This window comes from Crocodylus porosus, unplaced genomic scaffold (assembly GCF_001723895.1).
Source record: "Crocodylus porosus isolate Cpor-Errol unplaced genomic scaffold, CroPor_comp1, whole genome shotgun sequence".
NCBI lineage: Eukaryota > Metazoa > Chordata > Crocodylia > Crocodylidae > Crocodylus > Crocodylus porosus.
Window position 1 is genome coordinate 45,366,597 of NW_017728931.1, and position 17,171 is coordinate 45,383,767.

The 17,171-nt window shown below is 41.8% G+C and overlaps 1 protein-coding gene across 3 annotated transcripts in view; it reads left to right on the top strand.

Annotated features, from left to right (window-relative positions):
- The window catches only part of STAB2 (stabilin 2), a 138,566-nt gene that overhangs the window by 10,264 nt on the left and 111,131 nt on the right, over positions 1–17,171 (top strand). For all 3 annotated transcript variants that reach the window (XM_019544760.1, XM_019544757.1, XM_019544759.1), the window contains exons 4-10: positions 8,247–8,332; positions 9,416–9,485; positions 11,064–11,159; positions 11,495–11,620; positions 13,105–13,301; positions 13,913–14,046; positions 15,908–16,041. In XM_019544760.1, coding sequence (XP_019400305.1) covers positions 8,247–8,332; positions 9,416–9,485; positions 11,064–11,159; positions 11,495–11,620; positions 13,105–13,301; positions 13,913–14,046; positions 15,908–16,041 — 843 coding nt within the window. The remainder of the gene's footprint in view (positions 1–8,246; positions 8,333–9,415; positions 9,486–11,063; positions 11,160–11,494; positions 11,621–13,104; positions 13,302–13,912; positions 14,047–15,907; positions 16,042–17,171) is intronic.

Here is a 17,171-nt window from a genome sequence, read left to right on the forward strand (position 1 = left end):
AGGGCCTCTCCACCCAGCTCTGCAGGGCTGCAGTTTGCCAGTCCACAGTCACTTCTGGTCCGGCAGCTGACCCTTCATGGCCCAGGGGTTGGTTTAGAGGCCCCTCATAATGTGAGGCCCTAAACTGAAGTTTAATTAGCTTATGCCTAAACCCAGCACTGCTTCAGAGTCTTATATCAAGGATGGAAAGCTTTCCCCCATGGGTTTAGTGCCTTTCACAGCACTGGTGAACTGGATCACTAACTATTCTATTAGAAGAGTCCTGAGAAGACCTTCACATTTAATAGTTTACAGTTTGGAGTGCTCCATTCATTGCATAATATATTAGCCAGGTATCCAGGTTGTAGCCGTATTGGTCTAGAGGAAAAGGCAATCAGGACTCTAATGTTGCTAATATATTATCATATCTTAGCAACATTTCTGGGTGAGGCTAAGTGTTTCTTTCTGTTTTTAGTTAAATGATTCAGGGCCTGATACAACTATCCAAAGTCATGCCACTGACCAAGTAGACAAAAAAAAAATATATTAGCAGAATCTCATGTAGGAATAGGAAAAGCTATAGGGAAGAACCAACCACACATATTGACAGTACAGTTCTAACCCTAAAAAGAGGGTAATGCAAATTTGCTCTTTTTAACTGAAGTATTGAATCAGACACTAAATGCACAATGGTAGAACAAAGGCAATATAATAGTTAATTAGTTGCACTGTATTCCATGAGCCTGGGTTTGGAAATGGAGACGTTTTATAGTATGAAAGAGTTCACTGTGTTCCAAAAAGGACAGTGTCAGAATTTCTGCCCACGTGAATTAGGAGGCCCCCGTTTTCCTTCTAGTAAACTTCCTGGCCATCAAAAAAGAGCAGGGGGGAAGGAGTTTAAGAATCAAGGTCCAGGCATTGTTTCTCCCATCACTTCAGGGTAGAAAACAGCACTTCTCTTTATCATAATCTGCTTAAGAACATACTGTATGCTTTGACATGTTAGAGGAAAGTAGTTCGTTCCTATGGCTAGACGAAAAATCCCTGACTAGCAGCACATTTCACCTTTTGCACTTGAGGGTGATGACAACATGTACTCTTAAATAGCACTTTTATTTCCTTGAAGTGATAGGCTACACTGGAACAACTGGTAGTGTTCAGTCTTTCACTCATATGCTGCAGAACTGCAGTGTGGTAAAGCTTCCAAGTTAAATGATCTACACTCTGGGACATTCAATCCAAATATAAACGACTATGCAAAAAAACCAAAAGAAAACAAACCCCAAGTCACTGGCTACAATTCTGCAGATAAGTTGAACTGAATCATTTTTCACTAAGAACTTTTGCTTTTTTTAGGCTTAAAAAAACTAAGATGAAGATAGTCAAAGCTAACTAGTTACAGCTAGAAACCTAAAGCCATATCCAGTCGGTGGCCTGAAACAACTTAGACAGCATTTAAAGACCTAAGTCACAGTAAACAGATCAATCCCACCCCAGTGTTCTCAGAACTGCATGAGGCTCCGTGAATCATCAGGCATCCCCATTTTAGCCTGTAGAGTTTCCTAGGCAAACAGCTAGGCACCCATGTCCCATGGGGCACTTCTACTCATGTAATAAATGCTCAGAAAGCTTACTGCACAGTACACTTTCCATGAGTGCACAACTACAGCCAGAGGCAAATTTGCTCCTGATGGAAACAGTTCAGTGTAGGAATACTCCTGCCCTGCTCTGCTAATATATGGCAGGCAAGGGGAGCTCTAGACTCCCCTGGGTGCCAGCCCCAGGCTGACAGAGGGCACCAGAGTTAGGCCTGGGCTCTGAGGGGTGAGGGGAGCTGTCCAACCTCCAGGGCAGCTGTCACCTACCCCCACTCCTGCCCCAGGCAGCTGCTTGCTGCCCAATCTCTGCTCTGATCCCTGAGATGGGGCAGGAACAATGTTCCCCGCAACAGGCAACTCCTGGCCCCCAGCTCCAAGATCAGGGCTGGGGGCTGAGACATTGCCCCCAAGAGCTGTCTCCTGCTGAGGCTGGCTCTGATTGTGACCTTTCTGGGAGAGGAAGCACACAGGCATTCAGTCTGAACCGGCCCTCTCTGCTTTGCTCTCCCCATCTTCTCCAAACCAGGGTGAACACAATCTGGGGAAGGCACAGGGAACAGTGCCTGCTCCACTCCTCCCAGTCCCCAGACCAGGGTCTGGGGAACAGGCAGTGAGGAGTTTCCTCCACTCTGCTCCCAAATTGAGGATAACTGGCAAAGCCCCCAGACCAGGCAGTGCCCAGTTTAGGGAAGAGGCAGAGAGTGGAGGTGGCTGCTCCAGCAAAGGTGAAGTTGGGCAAAGCCTCCACACTGGTTCCCCAGACCAAGAACCCTGGTCTAGGAAGTGGGCGGGGAGTAACAAACAGCTGCTCCTCTGCCCTGCTCCTGGTCTCAAGGTGCAGAGCAGAGGAAGTAGTAAGGCCACCCCCACCCACTTCTCACTCCACGACTTCAGTGTTAGATCCAGGCAGAGGGTATCCCTGCTCCCTCCACTTAGTTCCCAGGCACCAAAAGCCAAATGGACTGAGTCTCATGGCAAATCCATTGCTCTCTCCAGTTACTCCAGTGTGAGGAATGGGTGGGTGCTTTGCTCTGCTGCCCAGGCGAGAGCCTTGCCAAGCCCTATCACCAGCCCTGCCAGCTTCTCCTTGCTCCCTGTACCATACCCCCCACACAAAAAAAGCTGATTTTATTTTCAGTTACTATGCAAGCCCCTCATCTCAAAAACATCAATCAGGACAAAAATATTTTTGAAAGAAAATTAAAGTTATAGTAAATGTGTGACTTTAATATATGATTTGTTTTTTTATTTATATTTTAGTAAAATTATATCTTCTGAAAGATTTTGTGTGTGTAGCTCACCAAAACTTGTTAAGTGGCCCACCAGCCGAAATAATTGCTCACCCCTGTTCCAGCGTATCTACTCCACCACACAGCTTGGTGTCATCCACAAACTTGCTGAGCCATTGATTACTACCCTTTGAGCCTGCAAAATCCAGCCATTTTTTTATCCACCTTACAATCCACTTATCCAACCCATGCTTCCTTAGCCTGCTTGTGAGAATGTTGTGGGAGACTATATCAAAAGCCTTGCTAAAGTCAAGGTATATCACATCCACTGTTTTCCCCACATCCACAGAGCCAGTCATCTTGTCGTAGAAGTCAGTCAGGTAGTCAGGCATGATTTGCCCTTGGTGAATCCTTGTGAACTGTTCCTGATCACCTTCTTCTCCTCCAAGTGTTTAGAAATGGATTCCTTGAGGCCCTGATCCATGATTTTTCCAGGGACTGAGGTAAGGCTGACCAGATCCTCCTCCTTCCTTTTCTTAAAGATGGGCACTATATTTGCTCTTTTCCAACCATCCAGGACTTTTCCCAATCATCATGAGTTTTCAAAGCTAATGGCTAGATGCTCTGCAATCACATCAGCCAACTCCCTCAACAGTCTCAGGTGCATCCCATCTGGTCCCAAGAACTTGTACATGTTCAGTTTTTCTAAATGGTCCCTAAGTTGTTCTTTCACTACTGTTGGCTCCTCACCTCCCCAAACTGTGCTGCCAGTTGCAGTAGTCTAGGAACTGACCTTGCCTGTGAAGACTGAGATAAAAAAAGCCTTGAGTACTTCAGCCTTTTCCACAACATCCGTCACTAGCAGGGACATCAATCACTTAGTAAGGGACGCACACTTTCCCCTTATTGCTGACAAACTTGTAGACACCCTTCATGTTACCCTTCACATCCCTTGCAAGCTACAACTTCAGCTGTGCTTTGTCCTTCCTGATTTCATCCCTTCATTCCCGAGCAATACTCTTACACTTCTCCCTAGTCATTAGTCCAAGTTTCTACCTCTTGTAAGCTTCTTTTTTGTGTTTTACTTCATTGAAGAGTTCCCTGCTAAGCCAAGCTGGTCTTCTGCCATACTTGCTAGTCTTCCTGCCCACGTAGCGGGATGGTTTGTTACTGTGCCCTCAGTATGGTTTCTTTAAAATACAACCAACTCTCCTGGCTCCTTTCTTCCTCACACCGGCTTCCCAGGGAATCCTGTCCATCAATTCCCTGACCAAGGCAAAGTCTGCTTTTCTGAAGTCCAGGATCCTTACTCTGCTGCTCTCCTTCCTTCCTTTCATCAGGATCCTGAACACCATTATCTTGTGGCTGCTGCTGCTGCCCAAGTTGCCATCCATTTCTACAATCATCACCAAGTCTTCCCTGTTTGTGAGCAGCAGGTAAAGAGCACGGCCCATAGTTGGCCACTCCAGCACTTGCACCAGGAAGTTGTCCCCAACTCTCTCCAAAAACTTCCTAGATTGCCTGTGCACTGCTGTATTGCCCTCCCAGAAGATGTCAGGGTGATAGAAGTCCCGCATGAGAACTAGGGCCTGTGATTTGGAAACTTCATTAGCTGTTCGAAGAAAGCCTCATCCACCTCATCCTCCTGGTCTCATGGCCTGTAGCAAACATTCACCACAACATCACCCTTGTTGATCTCCCCTCAGACCATAAGCCCTGAGCAATTATACAGCTCTTTTACATAAAAAATTGCAACTCCTCCTCTTCTCTCTTGCCTGTCCTTCCTGACAGTGTATACCTGTCCATGACAGTATACCAGTCATGCAAGCTAAACTACTAAATGCACAGGGAAAATAAAATAAAGAGAGTGACAGATTTATCAAACTGCTAAAAAGTTTTGCTGGCTGCCAATTGGGGAACAGTCTGGCAGCCAAAAGCATTCTTCTTCCTGTTAAGTTTTAAAATTATCTGGGTTTTGGGCAGTTTTTGACTTTTCAGTAGAATTTATTTTTCTTTATTTTTGCAGTTCTCTAGTTACAAAACAGATTTAAAAAATATCTGGAGGTTCAAAAATTAAATAAAAACTGTCATGAATTAGGGTACCAGAAGTCTGAAAGGTGCTGAGTTCCCAGATATTTCCCATTTTATGTTCAGATAAGTAGATAGAATTCACACTACTTTCTCAGAATATTAAATTGGAAAATACATCTACTTTAACATTGTTTTAAACATACACATCTCTGTTGAACACAAAGAGCTAGATTCTCCACTCTGTTCCATTAGTTTTATGTCATCCTTACAACAATGAAGTATAGTAGTCTTACACAAGTATAAAACTGTACAATAGTGTAGCAACTCAGGGAGTGGTAAATGCAGATCAGTGTCTTCTGGAATATAGCGATCATGAAGAAGTGTTTTATGTAACTGAAGTTGTAGAACAATACAATAATTTGCCGAGTGACTGAAAAAGGGACTGGTTGTCCCTTAATGGTGGGATCAAAACAAGAGGCAAAAATGGTGGTAATGACAAACGGAAGTGGAATGAAATCAGCAGCTGGAGAACTGTTTTGACAGCAACTTTTAATATGTGATTTCCTAGAATTTTGCTCGAACCATAAATCCTGTGGTCTTCCTCCTTGTGTATTTGCTACCCTTGTACCTTTAACAGAGGTGCTAGTACAGCCAATAGGCAAAAATAGTATACGCATTGCATAGATTAGCTGATTTGTTTCAGTCTTAACCCTAAGGCTAATTTTTACCTGCTAACAAACAGCTTGAAAAACAAGGGTTTCACTAGACACTAGCATTAATATGTATTTATTGCCTTGCCTCAAGTTATTTGATCTCAAATCTCAATACCACATTATGATGCCAATGTGTCTGGTGTATATTGGACTGAAATTATATCTGTAACATACTGATTTGCAAAAGAAACTTACAGCAGTACACATTAAATTATTGATTAATCTTAAAAGGATGGATTAAAAAAATATGGCTTGCAGCCAAAGTTTTCACAAAAATAATGTGTATGCATGTGTCCACCCACTTTATTTGCTCACTACTCAAACCAGGTGAAATACACCTTTATACAGAGGAACAGGACAAACCTCCTGCATCACTAAAACTCTTGAAATCTAGATTAAATTACCTGAATGGTTTGTAACTCTTCTGCTGACCCTTTGAGCAGGAAATATTCCACTCCTACTATGTAGGATCAGGAAAGTCTCTCTACACTATGGAACAGGGTTGCCAACCCAGGAAATTTGTTTTTAATGACAATCTGCAAAGTCTTTTCTTTTTTTTTTTTTTTTTTTTTTACAAGTAACCAATTTTTTTATTTTTTTTTACTAATGTAAATTTTACATGATGTAATTTTTTTTGCCAAGCTTTGCCCTTCTTCCAGGTCCCAGTTAGAAAGGCTGGATTCAAATTTAGATGTATAACACCAACCATAGCAAAAAAAAGTAAAAAAAGATTGGTTGTCAGTAAATAGTGCAGTAGAAAAAGTTATTCGGCTAATAACCCTGCTTGATGGCAGCAATGGGTTTACAACATGCTTTCCCAACCCTATGGGTAATCTAGTCACCCCCACACTCTGATGCCCCTGACCATACCCTATGCCATGCTGCCTCCCCCCAGTCTCACCACTCTGGCCTCATTCCCCATCCCAGCCTACCTGTGACCCAACAGTAGCATAGGCAGCCAACAGGATGCAGCAGCAGCATCATATTGCTAGGAGGGATGGGTTCACAAATCTCTGAGAGGCTTCATACAGGAGGATATGTTCCAGCTCAGACACCAGGTGGTGCTGGTGTGCACCCAGTTTCTTTCCAACCAGGGATCTTCCAAGTTCTCATTGCTTAGATTTTTTTTTTTTTTTTTTAAACAGACTTCATGGACTGGCATTTTTAGTCCTATTTTTTACTGACTATCCATAAATTTATGGACAGTCAGAATGGATACCTAGCAACCCTGCTGTGAAGGACAAGAAGTGAAGTTGGGTGGGCCCCCTGAAGGTAAAACAGCACACAGTAGGGCTTCCCTTTTGTACATGCCTAATGCTTTAATAGGGTAAGCTCCAATTAGGCTGGCAGAGAGAAGTTTGAGCAGGAGATTGAAGGAGGGGGTCACAAACTGTACATTTCCACAAAGGAAGAGTTGCCACTGAGATGTTGCGTTTAGAACTGGCAAGAAAAATCAAGGACTTTTTCATGGATAATTCTGACAAAATAAAAATAAAAAACATCATAGTCTGAATTTTCCATGGGGAAAAAATATTTTTTCCATTGAAAATGTGAATATTGGGAAATGCAGCAAGTGCATCTCATTCCTTTCTATGGGTTAGACTTGGTCTCTCAGGATGCATCATGATCGATCATCATGATGAGGAAAGCCACTGCATCATAGGAAATATAATCTGACTGGGAAGTCTGAGACCATAGAGAAGAATGGAACAGGGACTAAAAATTTCAACTCCCCTGAGGCACAGCAGCAGCATATCCAAAAATATCAATTTTCAGGTTTTCAGTACTTCATTGGGGGAAAAAAACAACTCCTGTGGAAAGCAGGTACAATGGAGAGAAAAACACAGTTTAATCCAAAACCCAATTTGCAAACCCAGTTTAACAGCAAATTTTTGACCAGTCTAAGCTGGTTGGGTGGCCTGCACAGACCCAACATAAACACTTTCTTAGAGTGTCTGCCAAGAGAGGTGGATTTCACACCCACCTGGAAACAAAAAGTTAAATTAGCCATATTGAAACCATGCTGAACAAGAAACCTATTTTGTCACCATTTTGTTTATAGTGACAAAATAAAGTAAACAGACCATAGCTGGGAGATGATCTAAATGAGCTGATGTTTTTTTCCAGATATTAACTCAAGGAATTGGAGAAGTTGTATCACATGGGCGCATCTTTTCTAGAAAATGGGGCATCATCCCCTCCTAGTACACACATCAGGAGTACTGGCCAAGAGTTTCTAAACTAAAAGCCTAAAGCTGAGCTCTTAAATCCTTAGGTAGAAACTCAAAGAATGGCCAGATTTGTTGATCAGAAATTACCTATTCAAGTTACTAAGAACTGGGGAAAACAGTCTTCAAATACCAGAAAGTCAATTACAAGAGAGGGTGGAAATGAGTTTCTCTCTGTGGCTGTAAGGGACAGGACTAGGAGCAATGGCCTATAACTATAGCAGAGGGAATCTAGGTTGAAAATTAGGAGCAACTTTCTGATTATGAGGGTGGTCCAGCATTGGAAGAAATTACCTACAGAAATTGTGGAATCTCCATCATTGGAAGTTGACTGTCTGTACTTAGCCTTCAGGTACTCATTTGAACTGAGTGCCCAAATCCATTGAGAGCCACCATCACTAATGTAGACAAACTTGTGAGTGTAGTCACCATGATTTTTTTGATTTCTCATGTGCTTTCACTCTACAGCATGTCCAGGAGGAGCCACATCACCCTGCAACAACAGAGGGCGCTGTTCTCAGGGTATAAATGGAGATGGAACATGTGCTTGCCAAGTATGCCCTTCCATTTTTTTAATAATATATTGTACAGTAGTAAGAGCCAGGTACTACTGTATATTTAGCTAGAACAGGGAGCATAAAGGGAGAATATTCCAGGAAGAATCTAACAACATGATTTTGTTGATGATTTTTTTTTGAGCACTACTTGCCAAAAAAAAAAAAAACTTTAGCTCCAGTACAGAGATCGAAGCATTCATTCATAGCTGTTGTCTTACCTATGCTATCAAAATGTTTCCATTTCTTAGGCAGCTCAGGTTGTCCTATACTTATGCAGGCAGTGTTTTTCCACAACTCTTCTCCTACATTGTCTCCTTCAGACAAGCATTTTAAGTATTCTTTATCAATTAGAGCACATAACTTCTTATCCTCAGGTTTAGCAAGGTTTTTAGTATTTCATTTTGTACTCCCATCTAATGGGCAAATCTGATGGGTAAAATAAAAGGTCATATTAATTTGATCCACCTCATCTACCATTGATTCCCCTCCAGATTTGCGGAAAAGCACTTCTTTTTTGGTACCTGGGGGTGGGGATGAACAATAAGGCCTAGGGTAGAAGTGAGACTTTTGTTATTTTCTGCTGTCACAATTATTATAGTGGCATGGACAGTCCATTATGTTCTGTTGTACCTCTTGATTATATTGCAGCTTGTAGTTTTGTACAAGTATGTAGAGTTTTTGATAAAAGCATAATACCATAGCTAGAAACTAATAGAAATCAAATCAAATATATAAACATCTCAGGGGAATGAAAGGCCAAAAGAAATTTTACTTGAATTTTTTTTTTCCTTGGGGGAGAAAATGTTTCCACACCCCAACTTGCCATCTTCAGTCCTTTCACCATTATAAGATTTTCCAGTGGTGTAAGTCAGGGGGACAACACGGGCACCAGCCCTTGCTGACAAGTTGGTAGGGGGACAACAAAAATAGCAGCCACTGTACTGCCAGTACAGTTACTGCTACCAACAGCCCAGCTACTGACACTGCCCAGGACACAAGTGCTCAGGCTTGCAATTGAGATTCTCTAATTTTCAAACTGTTAGCTACTTAGCTGCTTTATTTCCCTTCTGTGTTCTGTAGGGAGGATTTGGTGGGACAGCTTGTGAAACATGTGCTGGAGATGACTTATTTGGACCCAACTGCACATCAGGTATCTCTAGTCTAGATTCCTTTTAATGCAGTGTATTAGTGCAGTATGGACTGCAGATTAAATCCTGCATGCAGCATTGTGAAAAATGGAAGCCTTAAATATATTTGTTTTATCACACCATCAACTTAAGATGAAAATTACCCAACAGCCTCTGGGAAATCCTGTGAAAAAGAATATCCTTTGTTTTATCAGACAGTCAAATGAGCTAGAGATTAGAGAAGACTTGGTAGATAAGTGTTGCCTCATAAATCAGGTAGCAAAGATTCCTTCCATATATTTCCTAGCTAACACTGCAATGCCACAGAATATAATCATACACCAAACTGTTACGAAAAAGTCAAATGAATAACATGTCCTTGATGCGTTAACAGTTACTTGCCACAGTACATGGGCCCTATCTTAAATAATCTGTACTAACTTTTGTACTAGTGCTGTTTCAAAGGCATGTTTTTTTTTGTAACAGTTGTCCACTGGATGCCAGTGTTGACTCATGTTGAGTCAAAATGAGATGCTTGAACCAATTCAGTATCTTTTAATGTAATTATCTTCAAAGGCAGTTCAAAGGGTCAACTGCATATTTATTTAATGATGATTTGGGGTTTAAGCCTTCAGCCATATCATCAGTTCAGAATTCTCTAAGGTACATTTACAGACCTGGCAAAAATATATGTCTTTCAAAAAAAAAAAAAAAAAAAACCCTCACATGTATCTTAGATAATAAGGGACTTAGACAATAAGGGCTTGTTGACATTAAAAAAAAAATGTACCAGTATATTGATCTAGTTAAAATGGTACTACCTAGATTATGAATGTAATTATGTCAGTATAAAAGGTATTTATGCCAGTATAGCTTATACCTGTATGGAAAGAGGAATAATTTATACATAGAGGTGTCACATTTGTAATGACAGAACTGTGTCTATCCTAGGGCTTCTACTACAATATGTTCTCTATAAAAATAAAATAGAAATCCATACCAAACTGAAATAGTTATACACGTAAAGCTTTTACATGTACACCAGGCCAATGGAACAAATCTTCAAAAGGGAGCTTCAAGTGCTGCTTGGAGTTTGTGAATGTACACCTTGGTATATGCAAATGATATGCCACAAAAGTTGTTTAGGAAAGCTTATGCCCAGAAATGACTGGCTACAAACACAGGAAGAACAAAATAAAATCTTCTTCAGTGTGGGGAGTATACAGAAAATAATCTTTAGTTATTTATATGACAAACATTCTCCTCTCTCTGCTCCTTGATATTAGCATATGAACTGTTCAATTTATGTCTGAAAGGCTCAATATTCAAAGCACAGTAAGTGTAGGCCAACCAGATCTTCATCAGCTCCCACAAATCAGCTCCTGTAGAACAAAATGCCAGCAGCCTATTGCAGTTAGGGGATTTAAGCAGCCCATTATCAAGCCCATAAACTAAACTAACATTTGAGAACTGTGCCCTCTGCATCAGGAAACATAGTATTTAATAACAATGACTAAAACGTTATTGGTAAGAAAAAAAGTCACTTGAGAATTCTTTTCAAACCCATGGTGATTTACTAAAACTAATCCATTTCTGCACAGTTTGCAGCTGTATCCATGGAACCTGCAACAGTGGAATTACAGGGGATGGTAGATGCACCTGTTTCTCTGGATACAAAGGGATCAACTGTGATGAGCGTAAGTATAGTGTTTTTACCTCAGAACATATCCAACAACTTCTTTATGGTGATGGCTGATGGCAGCCGAGTACACTGTCTTAACGGTAATGAAAAAATAGCAGCAATATATGTACCCAAACTCAATCCCCATTACATCCACACATGAAAAAGTCCCATAATCATTCATGAAGCATCACCACATCCTCAGTCACCACTAATAATAGCTCCATAACTGTAGGCAACCGGTTCTTGCCAAAGACGCTCTTAAATGGTAAGTATACAACAGTAAGGTGTGCATAATATTCACTAATGTGATATTCAGCCATTCTATGACCTTTCATCCTCCTTTTCCAGCACTGCCCAGCTGTGAAGCTTTGCAGTGCCCTGAAAATTCCCGATGTTCGACTTCTCCTGATGATGAAACAAACTTGGCATGTGCATGTCTTCCCAATTACCAGGGAGATGGTAAAACATGTGAACGTAAGTAGCTGTGAAGCCCAGTGGACCCCTTTGAAGAGTGAAGGTATGATCATCTAGTCAGCAATTAATTTTATGTAAGCAAACTAGATGTTGAACAAGGATTTACTAAGTGGGTTTGTGTCATGTGGCTTCATGACAGAACCTGTGTCCCTCCATGCAGCCAAATCAGGAGCCAGTGCACCCATCAGATTGGGCCCACTGGCTGAACCCAGCCCACAGATGAACTGGGCCCCACCCATTGAGACAATGGAGCAGAAAAATCGAGCATCATCAGCCTAAATCAAGAGTCCTAAATCCCTTAAACCTGATGAACACCTAAGTTAACATGGGAAGCATAGTGGACAGAGCAATGTACTAAGACTAAAGTAAGAAAATGGACTAAAGCACTAATGCTCAGTCTTTTGGCCCTGTAAGCCAGATGAATGGTGTGGGGCCAGTCCAAACCTCATATGCTAGGATTAAACCAGCATGCCATATATCTTATTGCATATACCTTAATATAACAACTAAGGTAAACTATGGTAAACTACCAGTGATATCAGCACCATTACAACCAACATTTTGCTTTGGTAAAGAGGACATAAGCAACTAATGGTTTATACCTACCTGATATACAATGTCCTTTAGAGAAGATAAAAATGCAGCTGAAAATCCACGTAGCTAGAGTTAGTGAATAAGCCTTATGCCACCCCCTTGCAGCCTTGCATTCTGGGATTGAGGCCCCCCACCACCCTCCCTCCCAGCTCCACACTCAGGGCCCTGTACCACCTCTGTCTGGTCCCTCATGCCAGGATTCAGGTCCTGTGCCACCCCTGCCTGGTCCCGTGAACTGGGATCAGGGCCCCATGTCAGCCCCCACCCAGTGCCACATGCAGGGATCAGGACCCCACGGCCCTGTGTCACCTCCATCTAGCTCCACACTGCCCTGTATGCCCAGTCTACCACACAGGGCCACAGCTTGTGGCCTATAGGCCATGTGGCACAGCAACAAATTAAAGCAACTCACTGGCCAGTCCTCCAGGAATTAGCAGTCATGATATAAAGTTATCCAGTGACATGAAAGATATCTGCAGAGACCTCTGGTTCAAAAGGTTCATTCTTTTGAGGGTATTTATTTCACCTCAAGTCACTTCAGCTTCACCTGAGTCCTCTAAGATAAAATTCACCAGAAAAGGGGGAAACTGGGGATAGTTTTGATTTTTGTTTAATCGATTGCATTACTGTAGATATAAGCAAGTAATAGCTCAATATGCCAAATTTAAAGATCATCTCTGTATGAGAACAAACCCAGTTTGCTGCTTTGTTAATATAAACACATTCTGGTCTTCTGTCTCCATGTTGATGCTACGCTTTGGACTGCTGTTATAGGCAGATTACTTTATGGGCTCTGTTTGCCACCAGTAAGTTCCAGCACATCTTTGCACTCAGTTATTGTAACTTTGCAGTAACACTCTTATGTATTTTACTATTGTTTTTTTCTCAAGCTATCAACCCATGCTCCAAAGCAGTCTGTGATCCCAGTGCTTATTGCATATATCTTGGGCCTAATCGTCATAAATGCACCTGCCAAGAAGGTTACAGAGGAGACGGTCAAGTTTGCTTACCAATAGACCCTTGCCAAGGAAGGTATGGAAATTGCCCTGCACAGTCTACCATTTGCAAATATGATGGCCCAGGAAAAGTAAGTATTGAATTAGAACCCATGCCATTTCCTAGACCAACTAAGTAGGGCCAAGAATCAGCTCCCCTTCTTGGGAAGCCATTTCACCTACAGGGAGGATTAGTGGTCTAAGGCTCATCTGTCCTGGGTTCCATTCCCAGATCAGGTGGGTGACTTCAGGCAAGTCACTTCACCTCTTCTCACAGCGCATGTGTGTTGGATGGCTGGCTGACCTACTGCAAAGGTTGCTGTATTTCAGTGATGCAGTCTGAATACAAGTAGATAGCAGTATGCTCTAGAACCTCTTTTGGGATGGAGAAGACTGTTCCTACATAGATTATAAGTTTGATATATCCATACTGAGTTTAATAAATTCTTCTTTCTAGCACATCTAAATAATTTAATTTTTATTTCAAAGGTTATTATTTGAAAGCCAGTAGTTTTCTACTTTGAAACCTAGAACAGCATTGAATAAATATGGATTAGCTGTACAGAAAGATTTGAAATGTGCATATCTTTGACTTTTGATATTAACTGTTCAATTTTGGCTCTAGCTTTTGTGATAGAAAAATGCTAAAGTTAGCAATTTTTGTACGAATTGCATGTACAAACTTTTTCTCCCCCTGATTTAGTCCCACTGTGAATGCAAAGAACATTACAGAAACTTTGTACCTGGAAAAGGATGCCATATGACAGATATTTGTGTGACTAACAACACCTGCCATAAAAATGCTAAATGTACAATGGTTGCACCAGGACAAATTACGTAAGTCTTTTTCCCCTCAGAATCTTACATTAAGATAAATTCTGTTCAGTAAATAAGTCATTAAGGCAAAAGGGATCACTGCAACTCTCATGGGGTTATCCTTAGTTTCTTAATAAAGTTATCAGTATATGGTTTTAGAATATCTGAAACTAGTGTGAGAATAACTTCTTGATATAGCATACGAAACACAGATATCTAGTGATGGGGTGGAAAGAGAACATGCATATGGATTTGTATTTATATTTCTCATATATGGTCTAATTCACTGTCCATTGAGATCAATGGGAGCTTTCCAATAGCTTCTAAAGACTTCAGATCAATCACATATGGTACTCTCGGAGGTGGTGGCACAATGCATCAGCAAAGAATTATACAGTATGATGCTACAGGTACTATATGCTTTCACTTAATGAAAATCAGTTTAATGCATATCCTTAAAAGAATGTGTGAGGGTTGACTAAGAGACAAGCAGTCAGGACTGATTCACACTAAGGTTAGTCACAGGTACAGTTGTACTGCCAGCTTCCTGAAACTGCTACTGCAGCTTCCCAGGGAAAGTCTTTGTGGAGGGAGAAAGACCAAGGTTGAAGTTTAAAGGTCATAAAATAGCAAAAGCCTGAAGAAGTAAAGCTATTGTTATCTGCATCTCAGACAACCATGCCTTGATGCTGTATGCAAGAAGCTTCAGTTGAGGCAGAATGACAGCTATCTAATATTGCTGGTTATGGGAGGTATATTACATTGGAAGCTCTTTGGAGCTATGCCAAGCAGAACAGCCCCCAGTCCTTTCTTTCTGGCTGGATCATATAAACTTCCCTCCTGCCTGTTCTGCTTTTATCCTTTACTCCTATTTTGGCTCACCCCAAACTGAAAAGCACCAATTAAATTAATTAGTCGGGATTAATTAAATACGGGAGTTTAACTAGCAGTGAGTGATTAGGCCATAAGCTCCAGGCACTGAATCAAAGGGGGACCTCTGATGGGAGCTGGGGCAGGACTCAAGGAGGTGACAACAGCTGGGGTAGCACTCAGGGAGAGACTGGAAGTAGGTCTGGTTCAAAGGAGTGTATCTGAACTCATAGGAGATGTCACTGCTGAGGGAGGAAATGCTGCCAAATTCAATGTTTTGAGACATCCCAGTACCAGCAGGATTTGGTGGCAACGATAGGTAAACTGTGATTTATAGCATAACAACTAAGGTAAACTATGGTAAACTACCAATGATATCAATACCATTACAACCATAATTTTGCTTTGGTAAAGAGGACATAAGATACTAATGGGTAATACCTACCTGATGTACAGTGTCCTTTAGGGAAGGTAAAAGTGCAGCTGCAAATCCACGTAGTTAGAGTTAGTGAATAAATTCTTAACTCTCATATAGTCAATAAGGGCCAATGAAGACATAGAAATTTTATCTGAAAGAAACCAGAAAATCTAGCAAATAGATGTTCATTTTGGAATGGTCTGACAGAAGCATGTTTTTGCTACAATGGGGTGTGGCTTACAGGTAAGGCTTACCAATATCCCTTGCTTTCACCACATCATGTTGTGCTGGGCTAAGCCAGGACAGACAAGCAGCTACTTTGGAAAGATAAAATTACTGCTGGTCAAATAATGAATAAATGAAATGACAGCTTCATTTAATGAGTTACAGAAAGCTGATGAATCAGTCATTCATAAAATGGTATCTGATCATCTATGAAACTAGTTAAATAATGAAATAAATTTATTTGCAGAGAATGCCTGAGCTCATCAGATGAGTAGCTCATAATGATTCAATTAGATTGACAGTAGTTAAACACTGAAACAAAAGACTGTGGGTATACAATGCAAAAAGTAAATTCTTTTCTTTTTACAGGTGTACTTGTCAGAAGGGCTATGTAGGCAATGGGTTCATATGCTATGGAAATATCATGGAACGCATCAGAGATCTGAACACTGAACTCGAAGGGCAATGGCAAGGAAAGCTGACATCTGCCTTATCACTCATGGGTAGGCCCCTAAATACAAGTACACAGATTTAGTACAAAGAAGGCTCAGTAAAACCATGCCTAATTTGATACTTAGAAATGTCCATGGTCACTAAAAATGCATGATTACTCATCTGGTCCTCCAAAGTATCTAGCAGCTCATTATTTTTTAGTGAAGTATTCTGGAAAACTTTCTACTCTGCTTCAGAATGCCAAGTGATTTTAAAAATAAACACACACATACCAGCAGGGCAGGTTTTGAAATTATGAATGAAATCTCAACAATTTCTGGCTCTTCCTCCTCTAATCTCATCCAGAGCTACCTTTCTAATTGCTTTGAAAGAAAACATCATATTAGAAAGTTCCCTGTGAATCAGAAATTACAAGGAAAAACCACCACAAACCTATGTCAAGAAATAGCAAAATTAGCAAAAAACAGAAAGCTGTGAGGTCCCTGGCCCTAACTGGCATTCGCAGGGCTTCTAGGCTCCTGCTCCAGTACCAGGAGTAGAGCCTTAGGTAGAACAGAACTTGCAGGGTTTTTAGGTACTGACCCTGGATGGTCTAGAATTGTTGTCTAGCCCAGGAGCTGTGGTCTCCTGGGATCCCAACATTAGGGTTGTGCTCCTTTCATGACTACCCCAGAGCTACAAACATAGGCAATACAGAGTCCTCAGCATAGGCAGTGGAAGGCGGGGGCCAACAGGGCTTAGTCCCCTCAAACATGGGCAGCCTGGGCATGTGCTATGGGCAGCTGCAGCAGTAAGGGAGGAGCGTGCACAGAGACAGACAAGCAGCTGAAGACTGCAGGCAACTGGGAGCTCAACCTGGCCGTGTGCAGAGGAGCGCCCAGCAAGTAAATGTGTAGATGAGAAGGGGCATGGGGGAAGGGAAGGGGTGTGGAGGGGGCAGATCGAGGCCCCTGCAGATGGGGGGTGAATGGGGCCCCAGGATGAGTCATGGGATGCTTGCTACCCGGGCAGCTCATCCAGTGGTGCGGGGGGGCTCCCACCACTGTCCCCTGGCAGCAGGTACAGGGTATACATGACCCCCAATCTGTGCTGTGCACAGGATGGAGATAGGGTGCTACTGGGCTACGCTCCACACCCCACTAATGGTGCTCCAGCACCTGTGTGACATCATGTGTCTCCC